Here is a 12,345-nt window from a genome sequence, read left to right as displayed (position 1 = left end):
TGAGGCTGCTGGGAGAGATTTCCCTTTCTCTTCTTTGTTTGCACAGCTCCCGGGGCTCAGCTTTGTATTTGGCCCCGCCTCTGCGTGTAGGTTGCCAGAGGGCGTCTGTTCTTCGCTCAGACAGGACGGGGTTAAAGGAGCAGCTGATTCGGGGTCTGTGGCTCACTGAGGCCAGGGAATGGGAGGGACACGATGCAGGGCGAGCCTGTAGCGGCAGAGGCCGGCTTGACGTTGCACCAGCCTTAGGCGCGCCATGCATTATCCCCCGGAAGTTGTCCCTGGATCCTGGGACCCTGGCAGTGGTGGGGTGCACAGGCTACCCGGAAGGGAGGTGTGGATAGTGACCTGTGCTCGCACACAGGCTTCTTGGTGGCGGCAGCAGCAGCCTTAGTGTCTCATGCCCGTCTCGGGGGTCCGCGCTGTTAGCTGCAGTTCACTCCCCTCTCTGGAGCTCCTTTAAGCAGCGCTCTTAATCCTCTCTCCTCACACACCAGGAAACAAAGAGGGAAGCAAAAGTCTCTTGTCTCTTTGGCAGATCCAGACTTTTCCCCAGACTCCCTCCGGGCTAGCCGTGGTGCACTAACCCTGTGCAGGCTGTGTTCACGCTGCCAACCCCAGTCCTCTCCCTGTTACATTATTTATAATAGCAAATCACCTGCTAATGTTGGAGGGTCTCCTGCAGAGGCAGGGGGTGGCTGTGGCTCACCGTGGGGACAAGGACATTGAGAGGAGAAGTTCTGGGAAGTACTCCTTGGCGTGAGCCCTCTCATTTTTTTTTTTAATTGTTGGAATATAGTTGCCTTACAATGTTGTGTTAGTTTCAGGTGTATGGCAGAGTGATTCAGTTATATGTGTGTGTGTGTGTGTGTGTGTATACACACACACACACACACACACACACACACACACACACACACACACATATATATTCTTTTTCTGATTCTTTTCCCATATGGGTTATTACAGAGTACTGAGTGTAGTTTCCTTGCTATACAGTAGGTCCTTGTCATTTATTTTATATATACTGGTTTATATACATTAATCCCAAACTCCTGGTTTATCCATCCCCTTCACCTATTCACTCCTGTTTTAGGGAGTGTCCTAATTTCATTCTTTTACACGTGGTTGTCCAGTTTTCCCAGCAGCACTTATCGAAGAGACTGTCTTTTCTCCATTGTATATTTTGGGATTCTTTATAAAAGATTAATTAACCACAGGTATGTGGGTTTATTTCTGGATTTTCCATCCTCTTCCATTGATCTGTATTTCTGTTTTTGTGGCAGTACCTTACTGTTTTGATGACTGTAGCTTTGTACTATAGTCTGAAGTCAGCCTGATTCCGCCAGGTCCATTTTTCTTTCTCAAGATTGCTTTGGCTATTTGGGGTCTTATTTGTTCCCATCCAAATTTTAAAATGTTTTGTTCTAGTTCTGTGAAAAATGTCATTGGTAATTTGATGGGGATTGCATTGAGTCTGTAGATTGCCTTAGGTGGTATAGTCATTTTGATTCTTCCAGTCCAGGAGCATGGTATATTTTTCTGTTTGTGTCATCTCTGATTTCTTTCATCAACGTCTTATAGTTTTTGGAGTGCAGGTCTTTGCCTCCTTAGGTAGGTTTATTCCTAGGTATTTTATTCTTTTTGATGCAATGATAAATGGGATTGTTTCCTTAATTTTTCTTTCTGATCTTTCGTTGTTAATGTGTAGAAATGCAACAGATTTCTGTGTATTAAAAATCTTGTGTCCTGCAACTTTACTGAATTCATTGATGAGCTCTAGTAGTTTTCTGGTAGCATCTTTAGGATTTTCTATGTATAGAATCATGTCATATGCAAACAGTGGCAGTTTTACTTTTTTTCCAATTTGGATTCCTTTTATTTCTTTTTCTTCTCTGATTGTTCTGGCTAGGTCTTCCGAAAGTATGTTGAAAAAACGTGGCAGAAGTGGATATCCGTATCTTGTTCCTGATCTTAGAGGAAATGCTGTCAGCTTTTCACCGTTGACTATGATGTTAGCTGTGGGTTTGTCATATATGGCCTTTATTATGTTAAGGTAGGTTTCCTCTGTGCCCACTTTCTGGAGAGTTTTTATCATAAATGGTGTTGAATTTTGTCAAAAGCTTTTTCTGCATCTGTTGATGCATGTTGGGATGGTCATATGGTTTCTTTATTTTTTGTTAATGTGGTATATCACACTGATTGTTTTGCGGATATTGAAAATTCTTTGCATCCCTGGGATAAATCCCACTTGGTCATAGTGTATGATCCTTTTAATGTGTTTTTGGATTCTTTTTGCTAGTATTTTGCTGAGGATTTTTGTGTCTATGTTCATCAGTGATATTGGCCTGTAATTTTCTTTTTTTAGTATCTTTGGTTTTGCTATCAGGGTAATGGTGGCCTCATAGAATGAGCTTGGGAGTGTTCCTTCCTTTGCAAATTTTTGGAAGAGTTTCAGAAGAATAGGTGTTAACTCTCCTCCTCTCTGTGTTTGATAGAACACACCTGTGGTCCTGGACTTTTGTTCATTGGAAGATTTTTAGTCACAGTTTCAAATTCAGTACTCCTGATTAGTCTGTTCATATTTTCTGTTTCTTCCTGGTTCAGTCTTGGGACATGGTACCTTTCTAAGAATTTTTCCATTTCTTCTAGGTGGTCCATTTTATTGGCGTATAGTTGCTTGTAGTAGTCTCTTATGATCCTTTGTATTTCTTTGGTGTCTGTTGTAACTTCTCCTTTTCCATTTCTAATATTATTGATTTGGATCCTCTCCCTTTTTTTCTTGATGAGTTTGGCTAAAGGTTTATCACTTTTGTTTATCTTTTCAAAGAACCAGCTTTTAGTTTCATTGATCTTTTCTACTTCCTTCATCTGTAGTTCATTTATTTGTGCTGTGATCTTTATGATTTCTTTCCTTCTACTAACTTTGGATTTTGTTTGTTCTTTCTCTATTTGCTTGTTTTCATATCCATTCAGCCAGTCTAAGTCTTTTAATTGGAGCATTTAATCCATTTACATTCAAGGTAATTACTGGTATGTATGTTCCTATTGCCATTTTGTTAATTGTTTTGTGTTTGTTTTTGTAGGTTTTTTTCCTTCCCTTCCTCTTTTGTTCTTATGTGATTTGATGGCTGCCCTTAGTGTTGTGTTTGGATTCCTTTTTCTTTTTTGTGTGTATATGTATTGTAGATTTTTGGTTTGCAGTTCCCATGATGTTTTGATATGGCAGGCTACATATATACAAAACTGTACTCTTGTCTTCTCACGATTGCTGGTTTTCATGTCATATTTGTGTGTGGATGATTTCCTACTTTTACTGTATGCTTGCCTTTACCAGCGAGCTTTACCATTCCTCATTTTCTCGTTTCTAGTTGTGACCTTTTCTTTTTCGCCTAGAGAACTTCATTTGGCATTTGTTGCAAAGCTGGTTTGGTGATGCTGAATTCTTTTAGCTTTTGCTTGTCTGTAAAGCTTTTGATTTCTCCACTGAATCTGAACAAGAGCCTTGCTGGGTATTCTTGGTTATAGGTTTTCCTTTTCATCACTTGAAATATATTGTGCCACTCCCTTCTGGGCTGCAGAGTTTCTGGTGAGAAATAAACTGATAACCTTATGGGGATTCCCTTGTATGTTATTTGTTGCTTTTCCCTTATTGCTTTTAATATTTTTTTCTTTGTCTTTTATTTCTGTCAATTTGATTACAGTGTGTCTCAGCAAGTTCCTCCTTGGGTTTGTCTTGTATGAGACTCTGCACTTCCTGGACTTGGGTGACTATTTCCTTTCCCAGGTTAGGGAAGTTTTCAGCTATTATCTCTTCAAATACTTTCTCAGACCCTTTCTCTCTCTCTTCTCCTTCTGGGACACTTATAATGGGAATGTTGGTGTTTTTAACGTTGTCCCAGAGGTCTCTTAAATTGTCCTCATTTCTTTTCATTCTTTTTTCTTTATTCTCTTGTGCAGCAGTGATTTCCCACCATTCTGTCTCCCAGTTCACTTATCTGTTCTTCTGCCTCATTTATTCTGCTATTGGTTCCTTCTAGTGTATTTTTCATTTCAGTTATTGAATTGTTCTACTCTGTTGTTTATATTTTTTAGCTGTTTGTTAAACATTTCTTGTCTCTTCTCGGTGTGTGCCGCCATTCTTTTTCAGAGATCTTGAAACATCTTTACTGTCACTACTCTGATTTCTTTTTCAGGTAGATTGTCTATCTCCACTTAACGTAGTTGTTCTTCTGGGGTTTTATCTTGTTCCTTCATCTGGAACATATTCCTCTGCTTGTCCCATTTTGTCTAACTTTTTGTGTTTGCGATCCCACAGGCTGCGGATTGTAGTTCCTCTTGCTTCTGATTTCTGCCCCCTGGTGGGTGAAGCTGGTCTAGAGGCTTGTGCAGGTTTCCTGGTGGGAGGGATTGGTGCTTGCCCACTATCAGGTGGAGCTGGGTCTTGTCCATCTGGTGCGCAGGGACTTGTGGAGGGGTGTGTTTGGAGGCGGCTGTTGACTTAAGATGACTAGGCAGCCTGTCTGCTGATGGGCGGGGCCATTCCCCCATCCTGTTGCTTGTTTGTGCTGAGGTGTCCCAGCACTGGAGCCTAAGGCTGTTGGGTGGGGCCGGGTCTTGGTGTCAAGAAGGCTGCCTCCAGGAGAGCTCACGCCGATGAGTACTCAGTGTTACCTCTGCCACCAGTGTCCTTTTCTCCACAAAAGTGAGCCACAGCCACCCCCCACTTCCTCGGGAGACCCTCCAAGACCAGCGGGTAGGTCTGGCCCAGGCTGATATGAAGTCACTGCAGTTTTCCCTGGGTCCCGGTGTGCATGAGACTATGTGTGCACCCTTCAAGGATGGAGTCTCTGTTTCCCCAGTCCTGTGGAGCTCTTGCACTCAAGCCCCGCTGGCCTTCAAAGCCAGGTGCTCTGGGGGCTCCTCCTCCCGATGCTGGGCCCCCAGGCTGGGGAGCCTGATGTGGGGCTCAGAATTCTCCCTCCTCTGGGAGAACCTCTGCGATAATAGTTATTTTCCAGTTTGTGTGTCACCCACCCAGCTGGTGTAGGATTTGATTGTATTGTGAATGTGCCCCTCCTGCCATCTCCTTGCGGCTTTTTCTTTGTCCTTGGATGTAGAATATCATTTTGGTAGGTTCCATTCTTTTTCTATTGATGGTTTTTCAGCAGTTAGTTGTGATTTTGGTGTTTTCATGAGAGGAGGTAAGGAGGTGAGCTCAAGTCCTACTCCACTATCTTGTCTCCAACCCCACCCACTTTTCCTACTTTACTCTCTTTGGTACTTACAGAACTATATTAGCAAATATTAGCTTTTCGTGCGTCATCAACTTTCTTGTCCCATACAAGGTGGTAAGGGACTAGGAATCAGTTCAGCAAGCAGTGGATGAGGGGTGGTTGAGCGGATTGGCTCAGGAATCAGAGTCCTGTGCTGTGGAGCTCACGGTGGTGGGCAGGCTGTGGGAGGGAAGCTCCAGCAGGGAGCGAGGCAGAGGCCCTGGGGACGGTGCTCGCTCTGTGAAGGCCGTTTTAGTCACTCGTGTGTTCCAAAGTAGATCTAGTAAGGCTCCTGCCACTTTTAGAATTAAAATTCGTTACTACAAGTTTGCTTATTAGAGACACGTTGTAGCTTACCATTGTGAGGGAATTTTACTTCATAGTGATGGGCATGCTTCTGGAGCAAAGTGAAATCCATGTGAATAAAGCTTTGACAACAGTTGTATGAAATGACTTATTTTGGTGTTCCTCATTTTGTTTATTTTAGTAAGTAACAAAGAGGGTCTTTGATACCTTCCCAGAGATGAAAGGATGTTTTCTTCCCATTCATTCCACTTTATAATGAGAGGCCTTGCTTTAGGTGTATATGGTCTTTTTTTTGGGGGGGGGGTTTATTTGGCCATGCCATGAGGTATGCGAGATCTTAGTTCCCCGACCAGGGATTGAACATGGGCCCTCAGCAGTGAAAGTGCAGAGTCCTAACCACTGGACCACCTGGGAAGTCCTGTATATGTTTCTAAGAGAAACTGTTTTCTTTGACCTTAAGAAGGAGATTGGGTCATATTTCAGGTCCCTATAATCAAAGATTCCCTTTACATTAGCGTAGTATTTTTGTGGGGCTGTGACTCTTGTGGGATCTTAGTTCCCTGACCAGGGATTGAACCCTGGCCCTCAGCAGTGAAAGCATGGAGTCCTAACCACTGGACCGCCAGGGAATTCCTCTTCCTTAAAAGAGTCAGTACTTAATAAATGTTTGTTTAGTGAGTGATTGCATTTATATCATGCAGTATTTCTCTAGGCTGCTAAAGTGAGTGGTCATGTAAATCATTTATTTAAATGATTTATTGATAAACAGTCATCGTACGATCTCTGGGTTCCCTGTTCCACTTGAAGATAATTGTATCTTAAAATATTCTGTCATTTTAGCTTCTGAAAATGCTTCTCAAGATAGAAGCTCAGAGCAAATGGCTGAAGTGCACATAGACATTAGGAAGCTCCTACAGTTCCTTGCTGGACAACAAGTAAATCCTACAAAGGCCACATGCAGTAAGTTTGCATTTTGATTCGTTTTTCACACTTCAAGTACTTTCATCAGCTGTAGTCTTAAGCGTTGTGTGCAGTTTCGTAAATGCAGGGAACAGCTCGGTCACTGGTGGACTCCAGTTTTCTGGGGTAGTCGGGTATTTGGGTTTTCCCGGCCAATGGGTGTGGGCTGCTTTGCCTGGCATCATGTGTGAGTCTGCACCTGGAGAGAAGCTGCATGTGGGCAGGGACGTCCAGCCCAGTCTTGCTGTGTTCCTCTAACCTTACGTATGTGGAGTCTCTGATACCGCTGGGCTTGGATTTAAGTTTCCATCTCAAAGCATTTCTTTCCTTCCTGTGTCTGAGCCTGACTTGTTGCAGTAGTCCAGTGTCTTGCCATCTGTGCTTCCTCTTGACTCCTGACTTTTAACAGTGGTTGGCTCTGCTGCCCGCCTCTGGGGAGCTCTCCCCGCCGCCCTCAGTCTCCACCACCACCTCTGTGTGTGCAGCATGTCTTCTGAAGTGTCCTTCTGCTGGTCCCCTGTGTCCCTTCCCAACCTCCCATTCTCTTGGGACTGGTCTCTCAGCAGCCTGGGCATGTGCTCTTTGTTTGCCTTTCTTCTGCTGCCTGGCTCGTTCTAGCTTCAGCCAGCTTTCCTCAGGTGTGGCCTTCCCCATGGCTCCCCCTGCAGCTCCTGCCCTCGGTGGTATGGCCCTGGCAGCTGGGCTGCTTTCATGCTGCGGCCACTCCTCTTCCTCTTGTCTGGCTTCTCTTTTTGGTCTTGGGCCCCATGCCTCGGTGCTCACCTTAGGCTGCATGGTGCCTGCCCTTGCAGGCTGCCTTCTGCTCTCTAACAAGGCCCTGCATGCTTGGCTCTTCTCAGCACACTCAGGGCACCTGCTGATGGGAAGCTGCTTTTTTCCTGGAAGGATGGTGACTTGGGTACATGTGGCTTCTGGGAAGTCTGCCCTGTGGGTTTTTCCTTGGAGACCTTGGCCTGTTCCTCGGCAGCAGGTGAGCCAGCCTGGGCCAGGCCCCTGGTTTGGCATTGGCTGGGCCAGTTGAGACCAGTCACCTTGGGAGGGCCTGGGTGCTCCAGGAGAGGCTTGGGGGAGAAACTGCTACAGTGTTCAGGGTTGAAAGTGTGTGTGCGGAATGGGTCTCGATGGTAATGGATTTCCTCTCTGCCTAGATATTGTGAAGAACAAGATTGTTCATTTTGACCTGCTCCATGAAGACGTCTCCCTGCAGTATTTCATCCCAGCGTTGTCGTAACCCCACCTATGGGATCGGGGAGCTCAGGGACTTTGGTCTGGACCTGAAGAGGCCGTAGGGCGATGTGTTCTAAGTCATTTGTCTCTGTCCCAACAGCAGTGAAATCCTATGTATTTTTACTTTTTTTCCCCTTCTATAATATTTTAACTAGAAATTGAATTAATGAATTAATGAAACACAGTTGGATAAACATTTCTTCATATTATTTCTTTATTATGTCTGCTTTGTTTTGCCTTTAAGACGTTGAAAACAAAAGCTAAAATTTATTTATTCATACTTTAAACTTTCTTATTAAAGTTGTAAAAATCCTCCTGTGTTTCAAATTGGTGTAGTAATCAAAACTGGCAAAGATAATGTTTGCTGAGCCTGGCACTTTTCCCCAAGGCACTGTCTCCAGCTCAGCATGTCACTGTGGGAACAGACCTGGGGCACTTAAGTTTCCGTGTGCTTGGAGCTCAAGAAGGTGAGGACGGCCCTCCTGCCACCTCTGTCCCACAGAGCGGACCCCGCAGAGCATCTTGGGGTCGGGCTGCATTTGGTGCGGCCTTGTCATGACGCCCATGGACACTGGAGTTGGCCCCTGTGGTGCCGTGAAGTGGTCCCGCTGCCCCAGCTCCCAGTGTCTCCCTGAGGCCGGTGTGGTCTCAGTTGTCATCTCACAGTTCCTTCTTCCACAGTACATTGAGTCTGCCATTCTGGAAAGGGGAGAAGCAAACGAGACTTCGGTCAGGGTCAGTAGTCAGTGAGGACCCACATTTGTGTTTGGACGTCACAGCTGGTGCAGGTCCTGGCAGGCCTGCATTCTTCTCCTCCCAAAGGCATCCTGCATCATAATTCCTGTCATGATTGAGTTGCGCTTGTCCTGTGTGGGTGGACATCATAAACACCATCTCAGCATCACACTGCAGAACTGAGAAATGAGGCAGTTGCTTAGGATAAGAGGAAGAAATGGAACATCAGAAAAATTGAAAAATTATTTTATGTGTTTTTCCTATTGTTTGGTAAAAACCAGTGTATTTGGATGACTTCCAGTGCTCACTAATGTTAGTTCCAATGGGATGTAATATTCTGTTAAGCTAACACTTTAAAATCAGAATCAGGATATTATTTGAATTTTGAAGCCTCTCTCCTTTCTGTGGCTTATAGCAAACTAATTCCAGTTGCGGTGATAAAATTTAAAACTCATTACGTACAATGAAGCAACACTTGAAAGTAGTTTTATAAAACGTAGATTTCTGTTAAAATGTGGTAGCGACTCACCAATCTGGAAAACTCGCTATTTCTGATGGTTTAAATGATGATTTATAACGTATAATGAAGATAATCTAGGACTCTTTAGCGTAAGTTAATAATAACGGAGCACATCTCCTCATCTGCATTACACAACATGCCTTCAAGTTTTGTCTCACAAGAATTTAACATGCATCCTTTGGCCTCCCACTGTCCGGGGTCAGATATGGTGGTCCTGAGGAGGACGCGTGGGCAGGACCTGTCCCGATCAGAGCAGTATGGACCCTGAGGAGCTCGAGTGACCTGCCCTGCGCCACACCGCTGGTGGCAGGGGTGGGATTCGAACACAGGGATTCTGATTTCCCTTTCCCTCGCTTCTGCTACGTGACCAGAATAGAGAATAATACGTTTCAGAGTTAACAGTAACCAACCATTTTGGGAATCTGGAAAGAACGTCTTAGTTTTTTTTTTTTGTTTTTAACATCTTTACTGGAGTATAATGGCTTTACATTGTTGTGTTAGTTTCTGCTTTATAACAAAGTGAATCAGCTATACATATACATATATCCCTATATCCCCTCATTCTTGTGTCTCCCTCCCACCCTCCCTATCCCACCCCTCTAGGTGGTCACAAAGCACTGAGCTGATCTCCCTGTGCTATGCGGCTGCTTCCCACTAGCTATCTGTTTTACGTTTGGTAGTGTATATATGTCCATGCCACTCTCTCACTTTGTCCCAGCTTACCCTTCCCCCTCCCCGTGTCCTGAAGTCCATGCTCTAGTAGGTGTGTGTCTTTATTCCCATCTTGCCCCTAGGTTCTTCATGACCATTTTTCTTTCTTTTTTTTCTTAGATTCCACATATATGTGTTAGCATATGATATTTGTTTTTCTTTCTGACTTACTTCACTCTGTATGACAGACTCTAGGTCCATCCACCTCACTACAAATAACTCAATTTCGTTTCTTTTTATGGCTGAGTAATATTCCATTGTATATATGTGCCACATCTTCTTTATCCATTCATCTGTTGATGGACACTTAGGTAGTTTCCATGTCCTGGCCATTGTAAATAGAGCTGCAATGAACATTTTGGTACCTGACACTTTTTGAATTATAGTTTTCTCAGGGTATATGCCCAATAGTGGGATTGCTGGGTCGTATGGTAGTTCTATTTTTAGTTTTTTAAGGAACCTCCATACTGTTCTCTATAGTGGCGGCACCAATTTACATTCCCACCAACAGTGCAAGAGGGTTCCCTTTTCTCCACACCCTCTCCAGCATTTATTGTTTCTAGATTTTTTGATGATGGCCATTCTGACTGGTGTGAGGTGACACCTCATTGTAGCTTTGATTTGCATTTCTCTAATGATTAGTGATGTTGAGCATCCTTTCATGTGTTTGTTGGCAATCTGTATATCTTCTTTGGAGAAATGTCCATTTAGGTCAGCTGCCCATTTTTGGATTGGGTTGTTTGTTTTTTTGATATTGAGCTGCATGAGCCGCTTGTATATTTTGGAGATTAATCCTTTGTCCGTTGTTCATTTGCACATATTTTCTTCCATTTTGAGGGTTGTCTTTTTGTCTTGTTTATGGTTGCCTTTGCTGGGCAAAAGCTTTTAAGTTTCATTAGGTCCCATTTGTTTATTTTTGTTTTTATTTCCATTTCTCTAGGAGGTGGGTCAAAAAGGATCTTGCTGTGATTTATCTCATAGAGTGAAGAATGTCTTAGTTTTAAATCTGGTATGATAAAGTAAGTTTACATGCAATTTTTTTTTTTTTGCGGTACGTGGGCCTCTCACTGCTGTGGCCTCTCCCGTTGCGGAGCACAGGCTCCGGACGCGCAGGCTCAGCGGCCATGGCTCACGGGCCCAGCCTATCCGCGGCATGTGGGATCCTCCCAGACTGGGGCACGAACCTGTGTCCCCTGCATCGGCAAGCGGAGTCTCAACCACTGCGCCACCAGGGAAGCCCTACATGCAATTTTTAAAATGTCATAAAACCAGATATAATTTCCCTCAGCTCTGCATAGTGTTCATTTAGGGAGACCTGATTTGGACTGTTTTATGGATGGCTTAGGTTTTCTCTGCATGGACGTGGCCGAAGGGGGCCTTCCTTGGAGTGGCAAAGCCGGGTCTCCTTCTGACTGTCAGCAAGTCTGGCAGCTCAGTGTCTGCCTCAGCCGTTGCTCCCGCAGAGCTGCTCAGAGCTGCTGAGTGAGGGTGGCCCTTCCTCCCATGGGGGAGGTAGCAGACGTGGCGACCTGGGGAGACAACGGTGCTGCTGTACAGAGCAAGTATCCCAGGGCAGAATATCACTAGGTCAGGAAATAGCAGTTTAGTCCGTTTAGAAGAAAGAATATAATTTGAGAAATTAACATTTCAAGACTGACATCTCCCGATGTTGAGGTCTCTTCTTAACCTGCTCTCTGGGTTTTAGAGACATGCTTTGGCTGGCTGCGATTGTGGAAGGAGCTGCTGTGTGGAGGGCTGTCCTGGGTGGTCCTGCTCAGGCCCACGTTGCTTTGGGCACATGTCTGGGCTAAGTTTGGGGGCCATCCTGTATTGGGTCCGGGATGTCTAAGAATCCAAGCACCTCATCCACCTACATGCGAGGCCCACCTGCCCACCGTGATCCCCAGGGCCTGGTGGAGGCGGCCTGGAATGTGGCCTCAGCATCAGTCCTGCGCTGGAATTCTGGCTCTGCCCCAGGAGCGGGAGGTGTTTGATGGCTTCGTGTCCTTGGCGGATTGCTGTCCGATGAGCAAGAGCGTCGTTTTGAAGAGATGCGGTTGTGTCCCTTTATGTGGATTCTAGTGGGGGTTCGAAAGGAAGCTTGGGCGTTTCTGTGTTTTTACAGCTTCTCAGTGCAGGGGGTAAGAACCACCTGTTGTGAGGTGATCAGGGAGATACGTCGTCCCCTCAGACACTGCTATGGGAGTGTGACTTGATAGCACTTTTTTTGGAGTCCAGTTTGGCATTTACTATATATGGAAAGCCTTAAAATGGTATGTACTGTTTGATTAAATACTCATTAAATACTCCTTATAGGAATTTACATACATATTCAAAGGTGTTTTTTATACTCTTATACTGAAAAAAACATGAAATAGGTGATTGGTTAAACAGTCTCTATTTCATACTGTGAAAGTAATGTTACAGGGACTTCCCTGGTGGTCCAATGGTTAAGACTCTGCACGTCCAATGCTGGGGACATAGGCTTGATGCACGGTCGGGAACTAAGATCCCACATGCCACGCAGTGTGACCAAAAAAATAAAAGTAATGTTACAGAAAAAAATATACTGATATGGCAAAATGTTTATGA

General features: G+C 44.6%; 1 protein-coding gene across 3 annotated transcripts in view; it reads left to right on the top strand.

The window, feature by feature from the left end:
• The window catches only part of HUS1 (HUS1 checkpoint clamp component), a 31,239-nt gene extending 21,700 nt beyond the window's left edge, over nucleotides 1-9,539 (top strand). For 2 of the 3 annotated variants that reach the window (XM_060019758.1, XM_060019757.1), the window contains exons 7-8: nucleotides 6,420-6,539; nucleotides 7,709-9,539. In XM_060019758.1, coding sequence (XP_059875741.1) covers nucleotides 6,420-6,539; nucleotides 7,709-7,791 — 203 coding nt within the window. In that variant the 3' untranslated portion in view covers nucleotides 7,792-9,539. Of the gene's footprint in view, nucleotides 1-1,909; nucleotides 2,054-6,419; nucleotides 6,540-7,708 lie in introns of those variants that run through there. The other variant, XR_009520530.1, reaches the window with a different exon arrangement.
• Nucleotides 9,540-12,345: the final 2,806 nt, after the last annotated feature.

Source organism: Delphinus delphis, chromosome 9 (genome assembly GCF_949987515.2).
Source record: "Delphinus delphis chromosome 9, mDelDel1.2, whole genome shotgun sequence".
NCBI lineage: Eukaryota > Metazoa > Chordata > Mammalia > Artiodactyla > Delphinidae > Delphinus > Delphinus delphis.
This window is presented reverse-complemented; position numbering and strand designations above follow the sequence as displayed.